Source organism: Leopardus geoffroyi, chromosome X (genome assembly GCF_018350155.1).
Source record: "Leopardus geoffroyi isolate Oge1 chromosome X, O.geoffroyi_Oge1_pat1.0, whole genome shotgun sequence".
NCBI lineage: Eukaryota > Metazoa > Chordata > Mammalia > Carnivora > Felidae > Leopardus > Leopardus geoffroyi.
Genome location: NC_059343.1, coordinates 20,645,243 through 20,670,770, shown reverse-complemented (window position 1 = coordinate 20,670,770; position 25,528 = coordinate 20,645,243). Strand labels below are relative to the sequence as shown.

The 25,528-nt window shown below is 43.2% G+C and overlaps 1 protein-coding gene across 11 annotated transcripts in view; it reads left to right on the top strand.

The window, feature by feature from the left end:
• PCYT1B (phosphate cytidylyltransferase 1B, choline) overlaps nt 1–25,528 on the top strand; it is a 126,431-nt gene that overhangs the window by 62,872 nt on the left and 38,031 nt on the right. For all 11 annotated transcript variants that reach the window (XR_006710981.1, XM_045472144.1, XM_045472147.1 and 8 more), the window contains 2 exons: nt 14,291–14,442; nt 17,122–17,200. Coding sequence is in view for 10 of the 11 variants with exons in the window: in XM_045472144.1 (XP_045328100.1) it covers nt 14,291–14,442; nt 17,122–17,200 (231 nt within the window). In the remaining variant the exon portion in view is untranslated. The remainder of the gene's footprint in view (nt 1–14,290; nt 14,443–17,121; nt 17,201–25,528) is intronic.

The following is a 25,528-nucleotide window of genomic DNA, read 5'->3' as shown; positions in this document are numbered from 1 at the left end:
CATGGCAAACACATTTTGGTAAAAGTGTGGATGAGAGAAAGTATGGTCTCCCTTTGTGTGTGGTAGTTGTCTTCCTCCAAAATTCAGCCTCTATCACAGCTATTCCAGAAATACTGTGCGATTATATGTAAAACAAAGTTCTAGACTCAAATGGCTTAAAATAATTATGCAGGGACACTCATAAATCCTGCGTGTTGTGGTAAAAGTCTCCTCTGGAGCTGCTCCACCCCTTGCAAGATGTTTAGCTTCATTGGCGCTCTTCCCACTAAATGCCAGTAGCTGTCTTCAGTCACTGTGACAACGAAAGATGCCCCATAAATTTCCAGAAATGGCTTCATAGGGGATGATGAGGCCCTTGTTGAAAACCATTGTCTTAGACTAGGAGTCTTCAAACTTTGTTCCCCACAAACCCTAAAAGAATTTTGAAAAACTTGGGGCGCCTGGGTGGCGCAGTCGGTTAAGCGTCCGACTTCAGCCAGGTCACGATCTCGCGGTCCGGGAGTTCGAGCCCCGCGTCAGGCTCTGGGCTGATGGCTCAGAGCCTGGAGCCTGTTTCCGATTCTGTGTCTCCCTCTCTCTCTGACCCTCCCCCGTTCATGCTCTGTCTCTCCCTGTCCCAAAAATAAATAAATGTTGAAAAAAAAAAGAAAAAAAAAAAAAAAAGAAAAACTATATACCTTCTCGCAAATTAAAAAAAAATTTTTTTAAGTGTTTTATTGATTTTTGAGAGAGAGAGAGAGAGAGAGAGAGAGAGAAAGCAGGGGAGGGGAAGAGAGAGAGGGAGACACAGAATCTGAAGCAGGCTCCAGGCTCTGAGCTGTCAGCACAGAGCCCGACGCGGGGCTTGAACTCACGGACTGTGAGAGCATGACCTGAGCCGGAGTCGGACACTCAACCGACTGAGCCACTCAGGCGCCCCTTTTCTTGCAAATTTGTACGTTGACATCTAAAATTTTCTGTCCTAAGTTTAAATACTTGTGAAAGATGTAACTTCTGTAATATTATCAATTTTGACATTTTCAAAAATCAATAAACTTTTTTTAAGGGAAGTTTCACGTTCACAGCAAAGTTGAGCAGCAAGTACAGGGAATTCCCATATAGCCCAACATGCACAGCCTCCACCACTGTCAACATCCCCCACCAGAGCAAAACATTTGTTACAGTCCATGGAACCCACGTTGACACGCCATTATCAAGCAAAGTCCACAGTTTACCTTAGACTTCACTCTGGGTATTGTACACTCTGTGGGTTTTGGCAAATGTACAATGACGTGTATCCACCGTTGTAATACAGTACAAAATTAGTTTTACTGCCCTAAAAATTCCCTGTGCTCTGCCTATTCATTCTTCTCTCCTCCCGGCCCATGGCAACCACTTCTTACCATCTGTATAGTTTGTTTTTTTCCAGAAGGCCATATAATTGGAAGTATACATTATGTACCTTTGTCAGCTTGGCTTTTTTCTCACTTAGTAATATGCATTTATTTAATTAGTTAGTTTTAATATAATTTATTGACAAATTGGTTTCCGTACAGTACCCCCTGCTCATCCCAACAAGTGCCCTCCTCAGTGCCCATAGTAATATGCATTTAAAGTTCCTCCATGTATTTCATGGCTTGTTAGTTCACTTCTTTGCTTCTTTGTACTGCTGAATAATACTTCAGTGTCTGGATGTACCACAGTTGATCCATTTACTTACTGAAGGTCACCTTAATTGCTCCTAAGTTTTGGCAATTATGAATAAAGCTGCCATAAACACCCATGTGCAAATTTTTACGTTGACATAGGTTTTCAACTTCTTTGCCCAGGAGCATTATTGCTGGATTGTATGTTAAGAGTGTGTTAAGTTTTGTAAGAAAGTGCCAAACTGTTCCAAAGTGGCTGTACCATGTTGCATTTCCTGAAGCAGGTGCATGATAATTGCCATTTCTCCATATCCTCACCAGCATTTGATGGTGTTGATGTTTTGCATTTTGGCCACTTTAACAGGTATGTAGTGGTACCTCATTGTTGTCTTATTTGGCAATCCTTGGTGACATATGTTGAACATCTTTTTATATGCTTACTTGCCATCTGTGTATCTCCTTTAGTGAGGTGTGTGTTCAGATCTTCTGCCATTTTTTAATCTGGCTGTTCATTTTCTTATTGTTGGGTTTTAAGTCCTCCTTGTATAGTTTGGACAGCAGTCCTTTATATTTTCCAAATATTTTCTCTCAGTTTGTGTTCTATCTTCTCATTTCCTTGACATTGTCTTTCACAGAGCCACAGTTTTTAATTTTAACTAAGTCCAGTTTACCAATTATGTCTCTGATGTTGTATCTAAAAAATTACTGCCATACCCGAAGTCGTCTAGCTTTTCTGCTAGGAGTTTTATACTTCTGCATTTTACATTTAAATCTATGAACCATTTTGAGTTAATTTTTGTGAAGAGTATAAGATTTGTGTCTAGAGTAATTTTGTTTTGCCTTTGGGTGTCCAGGTTTTTTTTTTATCACCATTTGTTGAAAAGAGATGGTCTTTTCATGGTCATGGTATATAATTCTTTTGACACATTGTTGGATTCGATGTTTTTTGTTGAAGAGTTGTGCATCTGTGTTCATGAGAGAACTTGGTCTGAGTTTTCTTTTCTTGCAGTGTCTTTGTTTGATTTTGGTATTAGGTTAATACTGGCCTCATTGAATGAGTTAGGAGGTATTCCCTCTGCTTCTGTCTTCTGGAAGAGATTGTAGAGAATTGCTATAGTTTATTCCTTAAGTGTCTGGTAGATTTCACCAGTGAACCCATCTGGGCCTGGTGTTTTCTCTTTTGGAAGGTTATTAGATATTGATGCAATTTTTTAATAGATATAGGCCTATTCAGATTGTGTATTTCTTCTAGTATGAATTTTGACGGCTTGTGTCTTTCAAGGAATTGGTCCATTTCGTGTAGGTTACCAAATTCGTGGGCACAGAGTTGCTCATAATAGTCCTTTATTATCCTTTCACTGGCCACAAGATTTGCAAAAATGTCCCCTCTTTAATATCCTATATTAATAATTTGTGTGTTTTCTCTTTTTTTCTTAGCTTAACCAGAGGTTTATAAATTTTATTCATATTTCGAAAGAACCAGCTTTTGGGTTCATTGATTTTCTCTATTGATTCCTGTTGTCTATTTCATTAGTTTCTGTTCTAATTTTTATTATTTCTTATGCTTACTCTGGATTTAAGTTGCTCTTCTTTTTCTAGTTTCCTAAGGTGGAATCTTAGATGATTGACTTTAGATATCTAGGCTTTTTACGCTTTATTTTTTTCTAATATATGCACTTAATGCTATAAATCTCCCTCTAAGCTTTTTCCCCTGAATTCCACACATTTTGATAAGCTGTGTTTTCATTTTCATTTACTTCAAAATATTTAAATACTTCTGTTGAGATTTATTTTTTTACCCATGTGTTATTTAGAAATGTGTTATTTAGAGGCGCCTGAGTGGCTCGGTCGGTTAAGTGTCCAACTTCAGCTCAGGTCATGATCTCACGTGATCTCCGTGAGTTTGAGCCCCACGTAGGGCTCTGCACTGACAGCTCAGAGCCTGGAGCCTGCTTTTGGAGTCTGTGTCTTCCTCTCTCTCTGCCCCTCCCCCACTCATGCTCTGTCCCTATCTCTCAAAAATAAAAATAAACATCAAAAAAAAAAAAGTGTTCTATTTAATCTCCAAGTATTTTGGGATTTTCCACCTATGTTTTCATTATTGATACCTAACTTAATTCCATTGTGGTCTGAGAGCAGACATTGTATGCCTTCTATTCTTTTTTTTAATGTTTACTTATTTTTGAGAGGGGGGAGGGGCAGAGAGAGAAGGAGACAGGGGATCTGAAGTGGGCTCTGTGCTGACAGCAGTGAGCCCAATGGGGGACTCAAAGCCACGAACCATGAGATCATGACCTGAGCCAAAATGAGATGCTCACCCAACTGAGCCACCCAGGTGCCCCTGATTTCTATTCTTATAAATGTGTTATGGTATGTTTTATGGCCCATAACGTTGTCTGTTTTGGTGAATGCTCCACGTGAGCTTGAGAACGATGTGTATTCTGCTGTGGTTGGATGAAGTAGTCTGTAGTATTAATTTTATTCAGCTGATTGACGGTGCTGTTGACTTAAACTATGTCCTTGTTCATTTTCTGCCTGCTAGGTCTGTCCATTTCTCATAGAGGGTATTAAAATTTCCAACTCTTATAGTGGATTCATCTGTGTTTCCTTGCATTTCTCTCAGTTTTTGCCTCATATATTTTGACTCTCGGTTGCTAGGCACATACACATTAAAGGTTTCTATGTCTTCATGGATTATTGACACTTTTATCATTATATAATGCTCCTCTCTTCTTGATAACTTTCCTTGCTCTAGAGTCTACTCTGTCTGAAATGGATGTAGCTATTTTCACCTTTTTTTAAAAGGACATACTCAAACAGTATTTCCATTTTTTTTAAGTTTATTCATTTTGAGAGGGAGAGAGAAAGTGCAAGTGGCGGAGGGTTAGAGAGAGAGAGAGAGAGAGAGCAAGCGAGAGAGAGCTGTGCTGACAGTGCTGAGCCAATGCAGGGCTTGAACTCATGAACTGTGCAATCATGACCTGAGCCCAAGTCAAGAGTCCAACGCTTAACCGACTGAGCCACTTAGGCGCCCCTGTTTCCACTTTTTTTGATTAGCGTTAGCATGCTGTATCTTTCTTGATTCCTTTACCTTTAACGTATATATGTTTTCATATTTAAAGTGGGTTTCTTACAGACAACATACAGTTGGGTCTTATTTTTTGATCTACAATCTCTGTCTTATAATTGATAAATGTAGACTGTACATGTTCCAAGTGATTATTTAAATAGTTGGTTTAATATATACAATATGTTTTCTGTTTTCTATTTGTTGCCTTTGTGTTTTGTTTCTGCTTCCGTCTTTGACACTTGTTCTGCCTTTTGTGTTTTTTTAATGTTATTTATTTTTGAGAGAGAGAGACAGAGACAGAGACCATGAGTGGGGGAGGGGCAGAGAGAGAGGGAGACACAGAATCCGAAGCAGGCAGCACAGAGCCTGATGCGGGGCCCAAACTCATGAACTGCAAGATCATGACCTGAGCCGAAGTTGGACGCTTAACTGACTGAGCCACTCAGGAGCCTCTGCCTGGTTTAAAATTTATTTTTAACATTTATTCATTTTTGAGAGTCAGAGAGAGACAGAGCATGAGTGGGGGAGGGGCAGAGAGAGAGAGAGGGAGACACAGAATCTGATGCAGGCTCCAGGCTCTGCGCTGTCAGCACAGAACCTGACGCGGGGCTTGAACCCACCGACCTGATCATGACCTGACCTGAAGTCGGAAGCCCAACCAACTGAGCCACCCAGGCGCCCCTGCCTTTTGTGGTTTTAATTGAGCATTTGATATGATTCCATTTTCTCTCCTTTCTTAGCATATCAATTACACTTCTTTTTTCACTTTTTCAGTGGTTGCCCTAGAGTTTCTAATTTATAGTCTAAACTAACCCAAGTCCACTTTCAAACAACATTTTACTAGTAGTGCAAGTACCTTATAAAAACAAAATATTTCTTACCCCTCCCTCTCATTCCTTGTGTCATTACAGTCATTCATTCGTAACTGAATATATTGTTGTGGTTATTATTTTGAACAAACTGTTATCAGATGAATTAAGAATAAGAGAAATGAAATGTTTGCTCTTACCTTATTGGTTCTTGAATGCTTCTCCTTTCTTTACGTAGATTTGAATTGCTGACCTACATCATTTTCTTTATCCCTAAATAACTTTTATTTTAAAGAAGAAATGTTTAAAACATTGCTTGCAAGGCAGGTCTACTCGCAACAAATTCCCTCAATTTTTGTTTGTCTGAGGAGGTCTTTATTTCTTCTCTTTTGAAGGATAATTTTACAGGGTGCAGAATTCTAGGTTGGTTGGAGTTTTTCTCTCAACACTGAATGTTTCACTCCATTCTCCTCTTGCATTGTTTCTGTGGAGACATTATTGTAATATTTATCCTTGTTCGTCTATAGCTAAGGTGCTTTTTCCCTCTAGCTTGCCCTGAGATTGTTTTTCTTTGGAATTTTTCCTGTTCACTGTTCTCTAACATTTAAATGAAATGATTGGGATTTTGTGATTTGTGGATGAATATATCACTGCTAGAATGAGACAGGGTTTAACATTGATTTTATTCCTATTTTTCCTTATTATAGATATCAGTGCTGAAGTATTTTGTTTACACAAATATTTAGACAGGAATGGAAGAAATTTGTTAGAGTGATGCCACTCGGTCTTTGAACTCCTGAATTATTTCTCGTGTATCACAAAAAGAATTTATTGTTGTCAACAAAAGAATCGTAATGGTCTATCAAGTGACCATTTATTAAGGTTCTCTTCGGAATTTGAGGCAAGCAATGGATTAGAAATGACCCGACCCACAGGAAGATGTGTTCCAAGCTATTAGAATCATTGGCTTTCTTTTTTTCTGGGAAGTATAACAAAAAGGCTTTACCAAGACTTACCAAATGGTTCTTAATTCTAACCTTTACTCTTTTACTTGAAAGCAACTTATTTAACCAGATACACTGAGAAAGGGTTGGGGAAATGGAAATATTGGTAATTTCATTACACTGTTGTCAATCCACTAATCTTTGATAAAATGGTTTTATCATTTTCTTAAAACTTAGAAAAAACCCAAAAAACCTTGGGGCTGTGGTTTTTGTTTACCAAATCTGCAGAAAACACCATCTAACCTAAGTAACCAAGCTAGTCCTCACTGTCAAACCTGCCAAAAACCTAGAAACTAAGAAAAAGTCTTTTTTTTTTTTTTTTTTCAACGTTTATTTATTTTTGGGACAGAGAGAGACAGAGCATGAACGGGGGAGGGGCAGAGAGAGAGGGAGACACAGAATCGGAAACAGGCTCCAGGCTCTGAGCCATCAGCCCAGAGCCCGACGCGGGGCTCGAACTCACGGACCGCGAGATCGTGACCTGGCTGAAGTCGGACGCTTAACCGACTGCGCCACCCAGGCGCCCCAGAAAAAGTCTTTTCAATTCAAATAGGTTAATGTATTTCAGGAAGTCTTATAAAAAACACTGAGAAATACATTATAAAATGCATTGTATAAACTAGAATCAGTCAAGATTAAAATGATATATAGCTCTAATATAATAAGTTACAAACAAGACAACAAATCACTATGCTTAATTTATAGTGATGCAGTGTAATTTATAAGTAAAATAATACCATATTCATAAGGAGAGACGTATGGTAAAAAGACCTGTTATTCCTTCTCTAAATACCGATGTGTGTGTGTGTGTGTGTGTGTGTGTGTGTGTGTGTACTTAAACTCTGGTGTTTGACTTTTGGGAAAAATGAAAATCAAATGTAAAAATCAGAAATAACCTATCTTTATGAGACACCATGGGTATACATACTTCTCCTATGTATTTAAGAATAGAAAAGGGAATATACTACTAAAAAAATAAATTGGCAGTAGATATTTTGTGTAGGAGAAGGTATAAAATAATACACCTTTTAGAAGAAGAAATAGGATAAGCATTATCTGTAAATGGAATAAATATTTTATAATGTGATCTGATAAAATAGATTTTAACTTCCTTTTAAAATGCATGCATATGGGGCGCCTGGGTGGCGCAGTCGGTTAAGCGTCCGACTTCAGCCAGGTCATGATCTCGCGGTCCGTGAGTTCGAGCCCCGCGTCGGGCTCTGGGCTGATGGCTCAGAGCCTGGAGCCTGTTTCCGATTCTGTGTCTCCCTCTCTCTCTGCCCCTCCCCCGTTCATGCTCTGTCTCTCTCTGTCCCCCCAAAAATAAATAAACGTTGAAAAATAAAATTTAAAAAAAAATGCATGCATATGAAATATGAAAAACATGTAAATGTTTTATCTACATGTTTATTCCAATGTATTTTGAAAAAAATGATAATTCTAGAAAATATTCCAGCTACATTTCTAAAATGCAGCAGTATCAGCCTGTGCAGCTTTGCCTTGTGCAGTTGATTTTGAAGTGAATAGCTGGCAAAAATGCTTACTCTGAACTAAAAGAGAGAAGGCGTTTCCGGGACTCACCGCGAGTGCTGAGAATAGCTGGGGAAATGCTTACCCTTCACCATATGAAAAAGCCATTTTAGCGTTCAATATTTCTTTCCATTGCTCCTTTTGCTTTGAATTTCTGGGTCTTATCGCTCAAGATCCTTATGTCCTTTGACAATAGTTAGGGGAATGAAAACGCAAAGTTGTTAGGCAACAGTTGGCATTATTCCTTACTCTCCCATAATGAGTTTGTAACACCGGGCTTTACCTGTAACAGAAATGTTTTAGGACAGGAAGCTTTTAGAGGTTCATGGTGTTTGCAGTAGTCATTAAGCAAGCTTTCCCTTCGGTTTGGCCTGAAGCCTTAACCCCCTGCCCCTTGCCATGCAACAGAGTAAGATTCGGATGGTGTCTTCCTTTTGCATAGTGGAGTAAGGGTGGTTTTGGACACAGAGGCTTTCTCTGGGACCATTGATTTTAAGAAAGTATACCCTTGGAAGCTGAGGATCTGAAAATTGAGTCCTTTAAAGCCTCTTGTGTTTGGATATCATTTGAAAAGTCTTTGTGTATCCCCAGGGGTATGTGTGTCCTAGTTTGAAGACCATTACTTTTAGACTATCTTGAGTGTCACAAACCACCTTAATGGCAGACAATTCTGTACTGAGGAAAGTTAGGGAGTCTTTTACAAATAGGTGTTTTATGTTGTTGGTTGAAAGACTGGCCCTTGCAGTGATGTGTGTAGTCAGCAAATAAAATGCTTAGGGTGAATTGAAAGAACCTGCTATATTAATTGTGGGGCCCTGACATCTATGGGTAAGTTTGTTGTAGGGGTTCCCCTGGGTGGAGCATGGGCTTTGCTCATGAAGCCACTCTGGTCAGGGTGAGTGCACAGAAAGGCGGCATAATACTTGGTATTTGGTAGAAATAATTGATTCAAAGACCAGAAACTGTGATAAGTGGTAGTACTACAATCTATTTCTCAACCTTAGGCAATAACAGACACAAAATGCCATGGTTTTGTACAATGATTATAATACTTGGATTTCTAATTTTGTAAGCATTATGACCAGTAATACTTTGAAAATTCATTTATGTAAGCTTACCTTGTTGACATTATTTTAGCGAATTGAAACTACCAATTGTAAAGCCCTTTTTTCTTTTTAATTTAACTGCTAACATGGGGTGCCTGGGTGGCTCAGTCAGTTAAACGCCCAACTCTTGGGTTTGGCTCAGGTCATGATCTCATGGTTCATGAGTTCGAGTCCTGCATTGGATTCTCTGCTGTCAGTGCAGAGCCTGCTTCAGATCCTCTGTCCCCACCACTCCCCTGCTCGTACATTCTCTCTGTCTCTCAAAAATAAACATGAAAAGAAAGTAACATCATTTAACAATAAACAACAGGTGTTGGCAGGGAGGTAGAGAAAGGGGAACCCTCTCCTACTGTTGGTAGGAATGCAAATTGGTGCAGCCACTCTGGAAAACAGTATGAAGTTTCCTCAGAAAGTAAAAATAGAACTATCCTATGCTCCAACAATCACACTACTAGTTTTGTTCTCAAAGATTACAAAAATCCTAATTCACAGAGATACATGCACCCTGATGTTTATAGCAGCATTATCTACAATAGCCAAATTAAGGAAAGGGTCCAAGTGTCCATCAACTGATGAATGGATAAAGATGTGGTATATACAGACAATGGAATATTACTCAGCCATAAAAAAGAATGAAATCTTACCGTTTGCAACAACGTGGATCGAGCTAGACAGTATTACGCTAAGTGAAATAAGTCAGAGAAGAGAAATACCATATGATTTCACTCATGTGGAATTTGAGAAACAAAACAGATGAACATGGGGGTCAGGGGAGGGAGAGAGAACCAAGAAACAGATTCTTAACTATAGAGAACAAACTGATGGTTACCAAAGGGGAGGTGGGTGGGGGGATGCGTGAAATAGGTGATGAGGATTAAGGAGGGCACTTGTCTTGATGAGCACTGGGTGTTGTATGGAACTGTTGAATCACTATAACGTACACCTGAAACTAATATTATAGTGTGAACTAGAATTTGAATAAACACTTAAATAATAAAAAGTTAGTGTCATTTAAAAACAAGTCAAGAAATTAAAATTTATATTAGAATTTTTTCCCTAAAACAGTTTTTAAGGATATGGGTCACCCAATGCCTACTTCTACCTCATTGGAGGGGAATAAAAAAATAATAATGGTGACACTATTCCTACTATAGTAGACATAAAAACTCCACGGACTTGGGTTTATGCTGTCTTGTACTTTAATTGAAATGAAATATTCTGCTAAGACTCCACTTTGCCTGACTGGTGGGAAATAGTCTCTCAGTCCTTGTTGGGCCCTCTTCACCTCTGCGGAGTCCAATGAGATGTTAAAATGTTTACAGAAACAAGAGAGGGCTTTCCAGTCTCGAGCCCAGCACTGTTGAGCCTGCAGCGTGTGGAATCCCAGTGCCTGGGGCTCCATGTCGTCATCCCTCGTGAGGCTCTGCCCCTGCTGCTCGTGGGATCCTCAGACTTTTGGCCTCTTCCTCATTTGGAGGAATCTTCTCTCTCTTTGTCCCTTTCCTTACAGAATTCCTCTAAGGAGTTCTGGCTTGGAGAAAACAGCAGCCAGGAAGGCAGGTGTGTGTACCAGCAACTTTAACTTCACAGCTTCCATGGGAGAGTTTCTTCCAAGAGGCTGGACACCTGCTTGGAGTGGGAACAGGAAGATAGCCCCAAACACAAATGAATATCCACAGTAATGGTTTCATACTACTCTTAAAAAAAAATGGCAAATGTTTTTGAGCATTACTCCTCACATCATCATATTCAATTTTCAAAACTTTGCCATGTTTTAAAGACAGTTGATGGAATCTTAAGAGACTGAGTAATTTTCCTTGTAGCAAGGAGCAGAGCTGGGATTAGAACCCAAGTCTGTTTGGTTCCAAAGTTGATTGACTCCTTATGTTAAATTTTCTCTCCTACAGAGTACTGGTAATATTTCATTTTAAACATAGTGAGCTGCCAGTATAGGTTAGCTACAGTACGAGCTCCCACGTAACTCAGTGAATTCATCCATGGAGCATCACTGCTCAGAGGTCTCCATCTGGTTGTCAGTGTGCATTTGCCAAGATTCAGGAACAACAGTGCTGCTTTGGGCGTAATTAATGTTTAGACAATAACTGGTCAGCATGTTCAGCTGCTTCTTGAGGTCACTCCTGGGATATGAAAATAGGACCCCGGACTGACATAAACATCCTGTTTGTTTTCTTCGTGTTCTGTCAGGAGGCCATTATTTCGGTCATCTAGAAGTTATACCATATTGCTCAGGTGCAGGTTCAAAACGAGGGGAGGATATGACCCAGCCTAGTTTTGTGTTGTTTAAAATAGAAAATTGATGGATCTGAAATCCATTTTTGCTCAGTATGATTGTTGAGGTAGTGTTTTAATAAAGTCCTAACTGAATATTTAAGAAGTCTTAGATCAATATTTAAATTGGGTATCTTGGCCCATAAATAATTGCTATTTATAGTCATAAATCAGTGCATTCAATGAATCAGTATAACATAGTCATCATGGCCCTACTATCTGCCACCCACCACCCACCCCCCCAAACTGGAGTGATGGGTGATTCAAAAACAGGCTGGGTTCTTTACTCAAGATGTTCATAACATGCTTCAGGGGCTTTTGAATGTTGCATACGTCAGAATTATCCCTGAAGCTTGTCAAAAATAGAGCTGCCTAGGCCCTGCTCTAGACTCAGTATCTTAGTTCATTTGGTCTCCTAAACAAGACACCCCAGATTGGCTAGCTTAAAAACAACACAAGTTTACTTCTCACAGTTCTGGAAGCTGGGAACTCCAAGATCAAGGTGCTAACATGGTGTCCCTCTAGTGAGGGCCCTCTTCCTGATTCATAGGTCTTGCCTTCTTGCTGTTTTCTCACATGGTCGAACATTCTAAGGGAGCACTCTGGAGTCTCCTTTATAAGGGCACTAATCCCATTCGTGCGGGTTCCAACCTCAAGACTTAAGCACCAAAGGCCTACCTCCTAAATATCATCACCTCTGGAAGTTAAGATTTTAACAAATGAATTTGTTGGGAGACATTCAGACCATAGCACCCACTGAATCAAAATCTCGGCGAGTGGGACCCAACCATCTTTATATTTAGCACGTTCCTTAGGCAACTCTGATGTTCATCAAAGTTTTTGAGCCCACCACATGGTTGATGGTGTTTGGGTCACATAAACTACTACAATGTTTTCTATATTGTATTCTATATATGTCTATACATCTCAGGAAGGATGTATAGGTATACACGTGTATCTAGAGCTACACCAGTCTCTTAGTTTTATATATATATATATATATATATATGTTGAAATGTGCCTACAGATAAATATCTGTTATTTTAAATTATAATAAACATTAATTGAGCATCTGTATATTTCAGGCACTATTAATTCATTCAATAAATACTTGTTAAAAGCCCACTATGGGCCATCAGAAAATGAAACAAAGAAAAGTCCCTTTCTTCGGGGAGCATATATATTAGTAGAAGAACATCAACAATAAAATAAGAGAGTTCCATGATGAGGAGTGCCATGGCAAGAAGTGAAGCGGGAAAAAGATGGCGACTGCCAAACGGCAATTTCTGTTGGATGGCTGGGAAGCCTTGAGGCCAGGGAGGGAGCGAGCTCTGTGGATATTTGAAACACTACTGTTTCAGGTTTGATACAAAGTGCAAGGTCCTGACCTGAGCAGGAGCATTCTTGGTGGCTTCAGGAACAGCACGGAGGCAAGGAATGGGCTGAGGTGTGGAACTCATGGTGGCCTGTGGGCCCCTGGAAGAGTTTCCCTTTCACTGTGAGGGAGATGAGAAGGGTTCTGAGCCCAAGAATGACCATCGGGCAGGTTTCAAGGTCATTCTGGTGGATGAGGACAGCTGCTGGGGGTGGGCAAGGCTGGAACCAGAGCCTGGCTAGGAGGCCACTGCAGTAGTCCAAAGGAGGGGAGGTGAATGTGCTGGAGGTGGTAAGACGAATGTGGCTTCTGGGCACACTCGGGATGCAGATGCAGCAGGTTTGAGGATGGTTTGGAGGTCGAGCACATGAGGGCTACAATAAGAAGTCTTCCCAGGATGCTGGCTGTGGCCAACGGCTGCCTTTACTCTGTGGCTAGATTGGGTTTGGGATGTAGGTCGTTCTTTGATTCCCAGGAAATAATTGTATTTTTGTTTTCAAAACATGTATTGCATGCTTAAATCTTATAAATTTTTTGTGTGTACAGAAAACCTCTTGAGGAGCAGTCAGGATAGAATGGCTGTAGGACTTTCACTGGGATATTGGTGAACAGGGTCTGTACCCACAGTGACATTTCTTCCTGACATGGAGGAAAACTCAGGAAAGTTGCCTTTCCTCACCAACGCCCCCCCCCCAATATTATGGATAAGGTCATGAGTAATATTTCTTGTTCAGTTTATTTCAATGCACTTTTATGTAAATCCTCAAAAAATCCTTTCTAAGGCTGACAGTGGATGATATTAACCCCCATGTGGAGATTCAGGAACCAGAGATCTAGGAAAGATAAGAAATGTTAGAAGGATGAATTCCTCTAGATCAGATCTTCTGTTTTATGACTTCCTATTCTTGAGTATGTGGCCTGATGTGTAGTGACTGGACCTCAGTCCAGAGAACAGAAGTGTGTGTGTGTGTGTGTGCGCGCGCGCGCGTGCGCACGTATGGGCACAAGTGCGTGGTAAGGAATCGCACTTGGGTTATTAAGTACAATGATCTAGTAAAAGAATTGGAAATGATTGTTCATACCTTCTAGAATTCAGGCCTCTTGGTTGCTCTCTGTCAGTTCATTTGGTCATTTTTTTTCCCCGAATAGTAATTTTCGCTGTGGGATAAGGAAATAAAAGATACAAGAGTCACATTAGGTAGCGTGGAGAATGATTTTAATAAAAGTTGCAGCAGAGAATGCAGTCAAAATCAGCTCTCAAATGGAAAGCTCAGTTGCTGGTAGATTTCAGCTTGCTTCGCTTTCCTGATGCTTTGTTCCTATAAAAAAAAAAAAAAACAACAACAAACTGAGTTTGATTATGTCATGTACCAAGTAAGGCTGAGATCCTTTTGTTTTGCTGAATAAGCCCTGTGTGTACCGGGATGGCTGTCAGCAGGGCCTGGGCCAGGTGGCAGCCTTTAACACATTTGTCTGTTTCAGTTTGCAGTGATGACCTCACCCACAAATTCAAAGGTTTCACTGTGATGAACGAAGCAGAGAGATATGAAGCCCTCAGACACTGTCGCTATGTGGACGAAGTCATTAGAGATGCTCCATGGACCCTCACTCCAGAGTTTCTGGAAAAACACAAGGTGCTTCCTCTTCCATGTTCTCTAAGTAGCAGAATTGGAATCTGGCTCTGCACCTTACATGCAGAAAGCCCAGAAGCTTCCACTTGCTAGAAGAGGTAGCTTCAGGAACTATCATGTGGTGTCACTTGACATAGCGCCTGTCTTCTGCCCAAGCCTGGGGACTGATATCCTTTTCCATCCTCAGTGTGGGCGCTAGAGCTAGACCACCCATGTTCAAGTGTGACCTCTATCCCTTCCAAACTGCGGGACCTTGAGCAAGATACTGAACTAACTTACCTAAACTGTAAACTGGGGGCAGTATTCGTACTTCCCTCATGGGACTCTTTTGAGAATCTAATGAGATCATCTAAGCAAAACCCTTTGAACGCTGGCTGGCCCCTAGCCCGAGCTCCAAAAATGTTACTGTCGTTATCACCACCATCATCGCTACTGATGCTTATAGATTCGCAGGCATCATTTTTCATGGAACAGATGAACACGTACTGTATCCAGAAGAGCAGGGGTCAGCCTTTAAGGAAGGAACTTTATATGTGTGATTTTGTGACCCTGAGACTCCTACTGCTACAAGAGTTTTATTAGTTGAAAACATGAGAAATTCTTTTGATCTGCATCAAATTATGTGCTTTGAATCTCCCCACCAGCTCCACATTAGGCCCTATTCTTCCCTTTTATAAGCAGCACACAAAAAAAACAAGATTAAGCTGTTCTAAGAGTTTTCTTTTCTATTTTTAAATTCACGATGTAGAAGAGAGAACACTGATAAATGTGCATGGATAATAGCAGAGGAGACAATTTCTCAGCAAGAATAAAAAGAAAAAGGAGAAACTACAATATGATTTACTTCCAGCAATCACTAACGCGTTTTTATGAAGCATCTATTGTACATTCCACTTGTGCCAGGCGTGCCGGGGGTACCAGTGATGGGCGCGAGGGCTGCCACTTCTTATTTAGCATGTGCCAGGCACCGTGCTGAGGGCTTTGCTCCCACGTGAGTCGCATTCAGTCTCATGGCTACCCTGAGACTTTGTTGTCGTTGGAGAGGAAGAGGAACTAAGTATGAGTGTCCCAGGTGATTTTTAGCACTTGTACGTAATTACTTCATTTAATCCAGTGATTCTCAAATGGACTTAAGTTTGCCCTCAAGGGACGTCTGGCGGTGTCTGGAGACATTTTTGGCTGTCCCCGCCGGGGGGCGGGTACCGGCCTCTAGCAGGTAAAGGCCACGGGTGCTAATAAGCTTCCTACGGGACGCCCCTCAAAAAACTGTCCACCTCAAAACGTTGCAGATACCAAGGCTGGGAAATCGTGGTTTCATCCTTACAGCCAACCTAAGAGTTACCTAGCTAGGAAGCGGCGGCACAGGCAGATCAGACTGCTGTTCTGCACTGTGCCTCGAGGTGGAGTGAAGCCTGGTTGCAAAGGGCTTGGACAGCCAGGCAACAGGTTTTCACCGGGTGGAGCAGGAAACAGGGAGCCAGTGAAGATGAGCAGGAAAAAGAATGACACAAAGAAAACTGTTTCCCAAGGAAGTGCCCCACCCCCAGCGTGTCACGGAGGGATGGCTTGGAAGGGAGAGAGCCTGCGGTGAGGAAGGTCAGGTGTAGGTTGGTATCAGTAACCCAGGTGACAGGGCCCCGGATTGGGTGTAGTAGCTGCGGGGAGGACGTGATGGGTGCACACGCGTGCATGTACGTTCGCATGTGCACACAGACACGCGCACGCACCCCCGTGGATCTTGTGACCTATGTGTCACGGAGACTGAAGGATGTAGGGGAAGAAGGCCGACTCTGAGGTGTTTGGGGCCTAGGTAAACTGGGAAAATGGAGGTGCCACTGCCAGGGGACGCTGGCTTTCAGGCGGAATTAAATTTCAAATAGCTTGATTTTAAAGTGACAGCAGAGGGCAGTGAAATAGAAAAGGGCGACTTCAGGCAGATCTGACAAGTCTTCTACCAGCAGCAGCCTTGTGTCCCAATGGAAATAGTAGCATGTGCCCCACCTGCCTAACAAGGTGGTCAGGAAGATCAAATAAGAAAAGAGGTGTGAATTCATTTTCCCCACATAAAACACGACTCAAGCGTGAAGACCTATTCCTATCGACGAGACAGGAAATGGAGGTTTTTTGGGTCCCTCATCATAGCAGGGGTGAGGAAAATCTGAACAACGAATGGATTCTCTAAGGAGAAAGCTTAAAGGCAGATGGACAGAAGGGCAACAAAACCTCCTGTCAGAGGAGAGAGAAAGAGGGACCAGTAGAGGAGACAAACCGACCTCGTTCGCTTTATTTCCTGGAAAAGGAGACATTTGGCAGTCAGGACCTTTCAGTCGAGGATTCAAGTCCCCATTATAAACTGCTTATTTCAACTGCTTTGTTACGAATGCTTGATCTCAAAAAGACACGTGCAGAGGCACCTGGGTGGCTCAGTCAATTAAGCGTCCGACTTCGGCTCAGGTCATGATCTCGCAGTCTGTGAGTTCGAGCCCCGCGTCGGGCTCTGGGCTGACAGCTCGGAGCCTGGAGCCTGCTTTGGATTCTGTCTCTCCCTCTCTCTCTTCCCTTCCTCCGCTCGCGCTCTGTCTCTCAAAAATAAATAAAAGTTAAAAAAAAAAAAGGCATGTGCAAATCACAGACATGCACATCCATCCTAGTGGTGACATCACTCTTCTCTGTCTCCAACAGATTGACTTTGTGGCCCATGATGACATTCCCTACTCTTCTGCCGGCTCTGACGATGTTTACAAGCATATCAAAGAAGCCGGTGAGTTCCCCTATGCACACCTGTCCACTGCATTATGACCTTGAGGTTTAAACAGAGACATCTGCCCTGGGCTTGCAGCACATACATGGGAGGCACCGGAATTTCAAATGTCTGCCAAGTAGCCTCTACAAGCTTCTGCTGACATGTGCTAAGGCTCAGTCAGAGGACAGACACCATTTAGGTATTTATACAAGAATTAACTTGAGCACCGAAGTACTCAACTTGTGGTTTGAGGCTCAGTTTTAGGGTTCGTCAGACTGAAACCATAGGACCCTATTGTTTAGAGGGCATTTTCCTCATTCACATTTAAGTCTCCACAATGAAATGATTTTATACTTACAAGAGCGTTCCTTCCAGAAGAAGACAGATAACTGGGTAATTAACAATTTGGACTCCTTGTCTCCAAAGTCAGTCCTGCCTTATGTCATCCTATCACATCACAGTAATATCCTCAGGTACCACAGGCAGAGGGGAAAAAAAGAATGCGTAAATATTTGAGAAATCAGGTAGAGCATTTCCTTCCCCAAACTGTTAAGCAGTGTCATGGAGGGCAGACACAGTGCCTGCACTTTGGAAGTTGTCCCAGTTGTCACTAAGCATTTCTTTTAAACTCAGAGACTCTAGTCTGCCCCAGGGAGTTATTAGGGGGCTGGAGAGAGGCCGGTTTCCATCCGTTGCAGATTCCCTGGGGTTCATTCCTTCGTCACCTTCTCTGTTCCTTTTCCTTTGGTGCTAAGGACTTGAGGGAAATCACTGTTGGGGCATCGTAACAGGTCTGTGGTTTCTAGCCTCAGCGGGATTGTCGATGTTCCTTGATAACATTTACCCGCTTCCTGCCCTGATTGACCTGCAACTCCTCGCCTCTTCACCTCCTGTCCTGCATCCTGAGGAAAAGGGGTATGTTTTGTGTCCCAGGCTGACGTCTTTATCTGCACCAACCTTCTCCCTTCCGTGGAGCCTGTTTCATTCATTCTTCCTCTCTTTGCCATGCAGGGTTTTCACTCTCTAGTAGTTTCGTCTCAGCTTACAATCTTTGAAAGTCTGTAAGAACTTCAAACAAATAAACAAATCAAACAAGAACAAATAAATCAAATCCTTCTTCTGCCCTCCCTCTCCCTCCATCTCCAGTCACATCCTGGGTCGGTAGTCCCTTCCTGGCAACCTGCAGGTGCTCTCCCGGTCATTCCCAGATGCCTGTGCTCTCACTGACGTTCCATCCTTCCTCACTTTGGTCATGACCTTTGGACCACCCAATCCAGTGGCCTCGACTCTGTCCTCTGGACATAACAACCCTGCTGACTCCTCTCCTCGTGTGGGTGCTCTTGTCTTCTTCTGGGACACTTGTGGGACCTTCTCATTTCCTTCGGTCTCTCTGACTGCTCCTGGGTTTTGTTACTGGGTTTCCATCTCTTGGCCCTGCCCAGCCTCTGCATCTTGCCAGCCTGGGCTCTGCACCGCCTTGCTCAGACCCTAAACTCCAGGCACACGGAGCCCGTCCTCGTGCCCAGACACACCCCTACTTAGTGCCTTGGCTCCAGCTCTTCTCTGGCCTTGGCATGCCCTCGCTCTGAGCGCCTATGCCTACTCCGTGCCCCATTGAGGACCTAGCGCTTGACATGCCCTGTCTCCCTGGGGCATGATTCAGCAGCAGTACCCTCCCACTACCTTCCTTGGACACTCTTTGCAAATGGACCTTCCTTTCAGCTCCTTTCTGGTGGCATCCTGATAGTTTCTCTCTCTCTCTCTCTCTGTCTCTCTCTGTCTCTCTCTCTGTCCCCCCTCCTCTTCCCCCCTCCCTCTCTCTGTCTCTCCCCTTACCTCCCTCTCTCCCTCCCACTCTTCCTCTCTCCCCCTCTCTCCCCCCCTCCCTCCCTCCAGGTGCGTGTAGGTATCCCTGCCTAGAATGAGGTGCCATGGTCTGTGCTGTGTCTCATCCATCTTCACATCCCCTTATAGTCCCTGGTACATTTGTAGTGCTCGTTCAACACTGGCTAAGCAACAGGGTGCTTTCTCAAAAAAGTTTTATTTATTTAAGTAATCTCTACACCCGGCATGGGGCTTGAACCCACGACCCCAAGATCAGGAGTCGCACGCTCCTCTGACTGAGCCAGCCAGGCACTCCAGCAAGAAGGTGTTTTTAATGGAATATGATGGGGAGTTAGCTAAGATGGACGTCTTCTGTTGGCAAGAGCTCTTCCCACTACACAGGGCGTAGGGCCATTTACCTAGATAATTTGGGCACGTACTCTATCTTGTGGAGTTTTTCAAATTACTTAGATTAAGGGGTGATTTGGGGCTGAATTTTATCAGCCTTTGCATCTAATTTGTTTGCTTTCCATTGGTATCATGGCCACTGAGTCCCTCACCCCTCTATTGAAGGGAGATGCCGACTATATGCACTAAATTACTCTGAACCACCAAAGGCTCACAGCCCAACAAAATCTCAGAGAAAGATGGAAGGGTTTGCCATGTGACTTGTTGCAAAAATGACTATGATCTGAATGAAATATCTTTAAAATTATATCTGTGGATTTGCATTTTTCTTGCTCTGTCTTATAAAAGGCAAGGGAATATAAATCACAAATAATAGGTGCTTTTGGGGGCAGATGTGTAATGGAAAAATAGTCTCTGCTATGCACTCACCACCCAACACTTAGTGTTTTCCTGAGCTGACGTTTTCAGTTGGTGTCACAGGGTTTCCGGTAATCACCTAAGAATTAATATAGTCATTGCTAGGACTTTTTAAATACCCAGTCTCCCCAGATTCTATCCATTTGGATTATTTTAAAAGACAGAAGGGGCAAAGGTAATTACTTGTACCCTCTTAAAGGGTCACATGGTTTTTCTGACCTTAAAAATGGAGATGTCCCCACTGGAAGGAGGCAGGATAGTGGCCTGAATTACGTAAGTTCTCTGTCCACCTTCCTTCACCTCACTGCCTTCCATTAATCTCCCATAAGGCTACCGCTGCCTGAGAAACTTGGAGCAAGGAAGAGTTTGAGGAAAGGATGGGTTGGAATTGGTATTTTAACTAGAGTTAGGTGTGGAAGTAGATTATTAATGGCTTGGTTTGTTGTCTGCTGTTTGGCTTTCTATCATACCTCTCCTCTCTGGGCACTGTAAGTGTGTCCAAGCATACCTTCCTACGTACGTGAAACCATTATCTGGCATGTCCGGCCCCCTGCTCTTGTGAGTTAGCATTTGCTTTACTGGGAGATTTCAAGAAGTGTGATATACCCATTATACTTGAGCTGTCCTCATCACAGCCGTCTTCCCCTCTTCCTGGGAACCACTGGCACTCCACCCACGTTGGCCCCACCGTCCCTTACTTTCAGCCCACCACCACTAAAGCCTTTTCCTGGTACATATGGACCTTCGGACTCTTGAGGTAGGATGGGCTCCTGAGGGTTACAAACCCAGTCTCCTAGCCCCTCCTTGGCATCACTGCCACTTCCTGATAGAACTGGGACTTCTCCATCTCCCGTGATGGGGGAGCTCCTACCTCCCAAGGCAGCTCATTCCATCTTTGGATCATTTGGACTCTCATTGGTGAAGCCATGAATTCCCTGAGTGCATCCACAAGCCAGGAATTGTTGGAGGGGAAATGGTATGCAAATACGAACAAGACCTAGTTCTCACCCGTGGGAGATGGCAGAGACAAAATAATTACCTCAAAATATTAGAAGCCTGTGGAGGGGTGTGTGCTGTAGGCCGGGGATGCATGTCCGAAGGTGGGAGCTTATGAAGCATAGCGCATTTGGAGAAAATCAAATGTTCATGCACTATAGGGTGTGTAGAGGTGAGAGCAGAGATGGCGATTGGCAGGATGGGGTAGTGTAGATTTAATTCTATATGTCACATGGAGCCAAGTGCCATTCTGAGTCAGGGAAGTGCCATGAACACTCTTGTGGGGGTCTCTTGTGGGGGAAGGATCAACCAGGTAGGAGGACAGGAGTCATTTCTGTAGCTGAACCTACTCAGGAGCTCCCATTTCCCCAGATGACAGGGAATAACACCCTGGACATTTACAGTACTCGACACTGTGCTAGGTCTGCACTGGGACTGTGTAGAGTCAGCTTTTGGCCTTTTTCTCCTGGGGTGATCTCTGTTCCTGGGCCCTAGGTGTTGGCCTGGCATGGGGTAGGGAACTGGTTGTTGCTTATCTTTCATTGTATGGTATCGGATCTGCTCAGCCATCATCTGTGGCGACGAAGCCCCCCATCATAGCCTTCTGACATCCAGCCACCTCTCCATTTGGCCTGTTCTTGCCACAGCCTCTGCTACAGGATCCCATCCCTATGCTCTGGGTGTGCCGCCCAGCGGTCATGCAGATTTTAAATCTCCGCTACCTTCAGTGTTTCTCCAGAGGGCCCCTGGGAACTTTACAAATGTCTTCCCTAATCTACTGGACAGCTGTGGGAGGGGCCATGTCAGTCCTGCCTGACGCGCCCATGTAAGGAATGCTCTACTGAGGCCTCCCCATGTTGGCATGGGGTCTCTGGGAGACCATTTTCTCCCAAAGTTCCTGAAGGTGAATGGGGTACCAGCCCCTCTGGTCTGGGCTGTCTAATGGGTTCACTTGCCTGTCCCTGACCCTGGGGTTTGACTCTGAATGGGGGCAAGGGACAGGCCCCACTCACATTTTCTCACTTCCATCCTTCCCCTCCTTATCCCTCTCCGGGTTCTTTCCCCTCGATCTCAGGAGGGGCTTTTCCTCTGCCTGGAGGGTAAGACGCTGCCACGTGGTGAATTGCATGTTTTCCCCACTCCAAGGCTTACAGGAAAACACTCCTCACTCTGAGTCCACTCAGCCTCTGCTTCTTAATAATGAAAGGGGCACTTTCTGGGATTTAGAAAACCTTTTTTTTTGTAGTCCTCAAAGCATGGCTCTTTCAAGTGAAAGCCTTACCTTTCAAAACAGTTCTTTTTGAAACGAGCCTTCAAAAGAGCCCGTTTCAGAAGTCAGAAGCTGAACGCCTTCTCCTGTATTCTCAGCTGCAGCTTCTTTCCCCTGAGATAATGGAGGTCTCCCCATCAGTGCCAACAGGACCTCAGGACAGACATCATCCCCAGAAATGAACACGACATTGGATAATATTTCAGAAAATTATTCTGTTACCTATAATATACTTAGTCTTCCTGATGGTGTTTTCGTTGGTTCAAACCCTTTTGGGGCCAGCTGGGGAAGCTCCATGCACCCCGCACCAGGGCTGGTAGTCAGGTCTGTGCTGTGTTCTCAGAAAGGCCTCCCCCTGGCGGTGGTCAGGAGCATTGGGTAAGAACAAGAGGCCTGACACTCTCACATGCCAGTCTTGTCTTATTTATAAGAAGTTCCAAGAAGGAAACCCCATGTGCTTCAGACTTGGAAGGCTGCTGAGGAACATGGCAGGGGTAGGAGGGGAGAAGGTGCGGAGAAACTGGCTGATGAATCAGTTGTAAGGAGGTGGGTTATGGCATAGGGAGGTTATTACCTTTTTAAGTCTTTGGAAGATCTGAGCTATGAGCCAGCTACTCCTTCCCTACAATCGCCATGAAGGACCTGGTATAGACCAGAGCTTATCAAATGTAAATGTGACTACAGATCCCCACGAGATCTCTCTCTGTCTCTCTTTTTTCTTCTTTTTTCTCTTTTCTCTTTCTTTTCTCTCTCTCTCTCCCTCCTCCCCTCTTCTTCCCTCCTTCCTTTCCTTTCCTATTTTCCTCCTTTCTTTTCTTTTCTTTTCTCTCCCTCCCTCCCTTCCTGTACAGTTAACATACAATGTTATATACAATCAGAAAGACCAATACCGTATGATTGCACTCATAGGTGGAATTTAAGAAACAAAATAGAGGGACATATGGGAAGGTGGGTGAAGAGAAGAGAAGGAAACAAACCACAAGAGACTCTTAATGATAGAGAACAAACTGTGGGTGATGGAGGGAGGTGGGTGGGAGATGAGCTAGATGGGTGATGGGTAGTAAGGAGGGCACTTGTGATGAGCGCTGGGTGTTGTAAGTGATGAATCACAAATTCTACTCCTGAAACCAATACTGCACTGTATGTTAACTAAAATCAAAATTAAAAAAATAGAGTGTTAGTTTCAGGTGTACAATATAGCGATTCAATAATTCTGTACATGACTCAGTGCTCATCATCATAAGTGTACTCTTAATCCCCTTCACCTGTTGCACCTATCCCCTCACCCACCTCCCCTCTGGTAACTATCAGTTTTCTATAGTTAAGAGTCTATTTCTTGGTTTGTCTGTCTCTCTTTTTCCCCCCTTGGCTCATTTGTCCGTTTCTTAAATTCCACATATGAGTGAAATCATATGGTATTTGTCTTTCTTTGACTAATTTCACTTGGCATTATACCCTCTAGATCCATCCATGTCATTGCAAATGGCAAGATTTCATTTTTTTTTATAGCTAAGTAGTATCCCATTGTACATATATACCACGTCTTCTTTATCCATTCATCTATCAGTGGACACTTAGGTTGCTCTACATCTTGGCTATTGTAAATAATGCTGCAGTAAACATAGGGGTGCGTATATCTTTTTGAATGAGAGTTTTCGTATTTTTTGGGTAAATACCTCGTAGTGCAATTACTGGATCCTAGGGTAATTGTGTTTTTAATTTTTTGAGGAACCTCCATAGCCTTTTTCACAGTGGCTGCCCCAGTTTGCATTCCTACCAACAGTGCATGAGGGTTCCTTTTCCTCCACATCCTTACCAACATTTGTTGTTTCGTGTGTATTTGATTTTAGCCATTCTGACAGATGTGAGGTGGTGTCTTATTGTGGTTTTGATATGCATTTCCCTGGTAATGAGTGATGCTGAACATCTTTTCACATGCCTTCATGTCTTCTGCCCATTTTTAATTGGATTATTTATTTTTTGGTGTTGAGTTGTATAAGTTCTTTATATGTTTTGGATACTAACCCCTAATGGGATAGGTCATTTACAAATATCTGCTCCCAATCAGTAGGTTGTCCTTTTGTTTTGTGGGTTTGTTTCCTTTGCTGTGCAGAACCTTTGTAATACACCCAATAGTTTTCTTTTGCTTTTGTTTTCCTTGCCTTAGGAGACATTCTGACAGATCTTTTTAAATGCAGATTTGGATTCGGTAGGTCTAGTAGGACCTAAGATCCCCATTTCTTTTTTTTTTTTAATGTTTATTTTTGAGAGAGAGAGAGAGAGAGACCGAGTGTGAGCGGAGGAGGGGCAGAGAGAGAGAGAGAGACAGACAGACAGACAGAATCACAAGCAGGCGCCAGGCTCTGAGCTGTCAGCACAGAGCCCGACACAGGACTCAAACTTACACAACGTGAGATCATGACGTGAGCTGAAGCCAGACACCCAGTTGACTGAGCCACCCAGGTGCCGCTAAGCTCCCCATTTCTTTTTTATTTATTAAAAACACTTTTTTAATGTTTACTTTTGAGAGAGAATGTGAGCGGGGGACGGGCAGAGAAAGGGAGACACAGAATCCAAAGCAGGCTCCAGGATCTGAGCTATCAGCTATCAGTGCAGGTCTCCAACTCACCAACCATGAGATCATGACCTGAGCTGAAGTTGGACGCTTAACCGACTGAGCCACCCAGGTGCCCTAAGATCCCCGTTTCTAACGAGCTCCCAGGTTGGTAGATACAGTAAGTCCATAGACCTCACTCAGAGTAGCAAGAATCTAGACCAGGTATCTGGTTCACCCAGGGTTACTCCCAGGGTGAATTGAATCAACATTTCCTGGGGTGATAGCTTCTCACCTACCTTGGAGAGTGAAAACATGCATTTGGTCGTGGTTTCATTTCTTGGTGAGTAGCCTCTAGTGAGCTAAGAAGAAGTTGCATTCCTGATTTTAGGGTATAGGAACAGGCCCAATAATTTCCTGACTCAAAGCAATGGAGCACCCTATTGTTGCATAACAAATTAGGAGCCACTTTATTTTGCTCTTGATTTCGTAGGGCAGAATTTCACCCAGGGCTTGGCTGGGTGGTTCTTGCTTGGGGTCTCTCCAATGGTTGTACTCCGCTGTGGGCTGGGGCTGTAGTCATCTGAAGGCCCACTTGGGCTGCAGGTCCCAGGTGGTGCTCTTGTATGGCTGGCAGTGGGTGGTCGTTTGTCAGCAAGGAGCTCAGCTGGGGTTGATACTGTAGCGCCTACCTGTGGCCTCTCTGTGTTGCATGGGCTTCTAAAAAGCATGGTGGCTGGGTTCCAAGAATGTGCGTCCTAAGAGGAGGCATTTGGAGAGTTAGCAATCTCGACAGAAGCCTCAAGACTTCTTTGGCCCTAGCCTTGGAGGTCAGCCAGCGTCACTTCTACCACATTCTCTTGGTTACAAGCAAGTC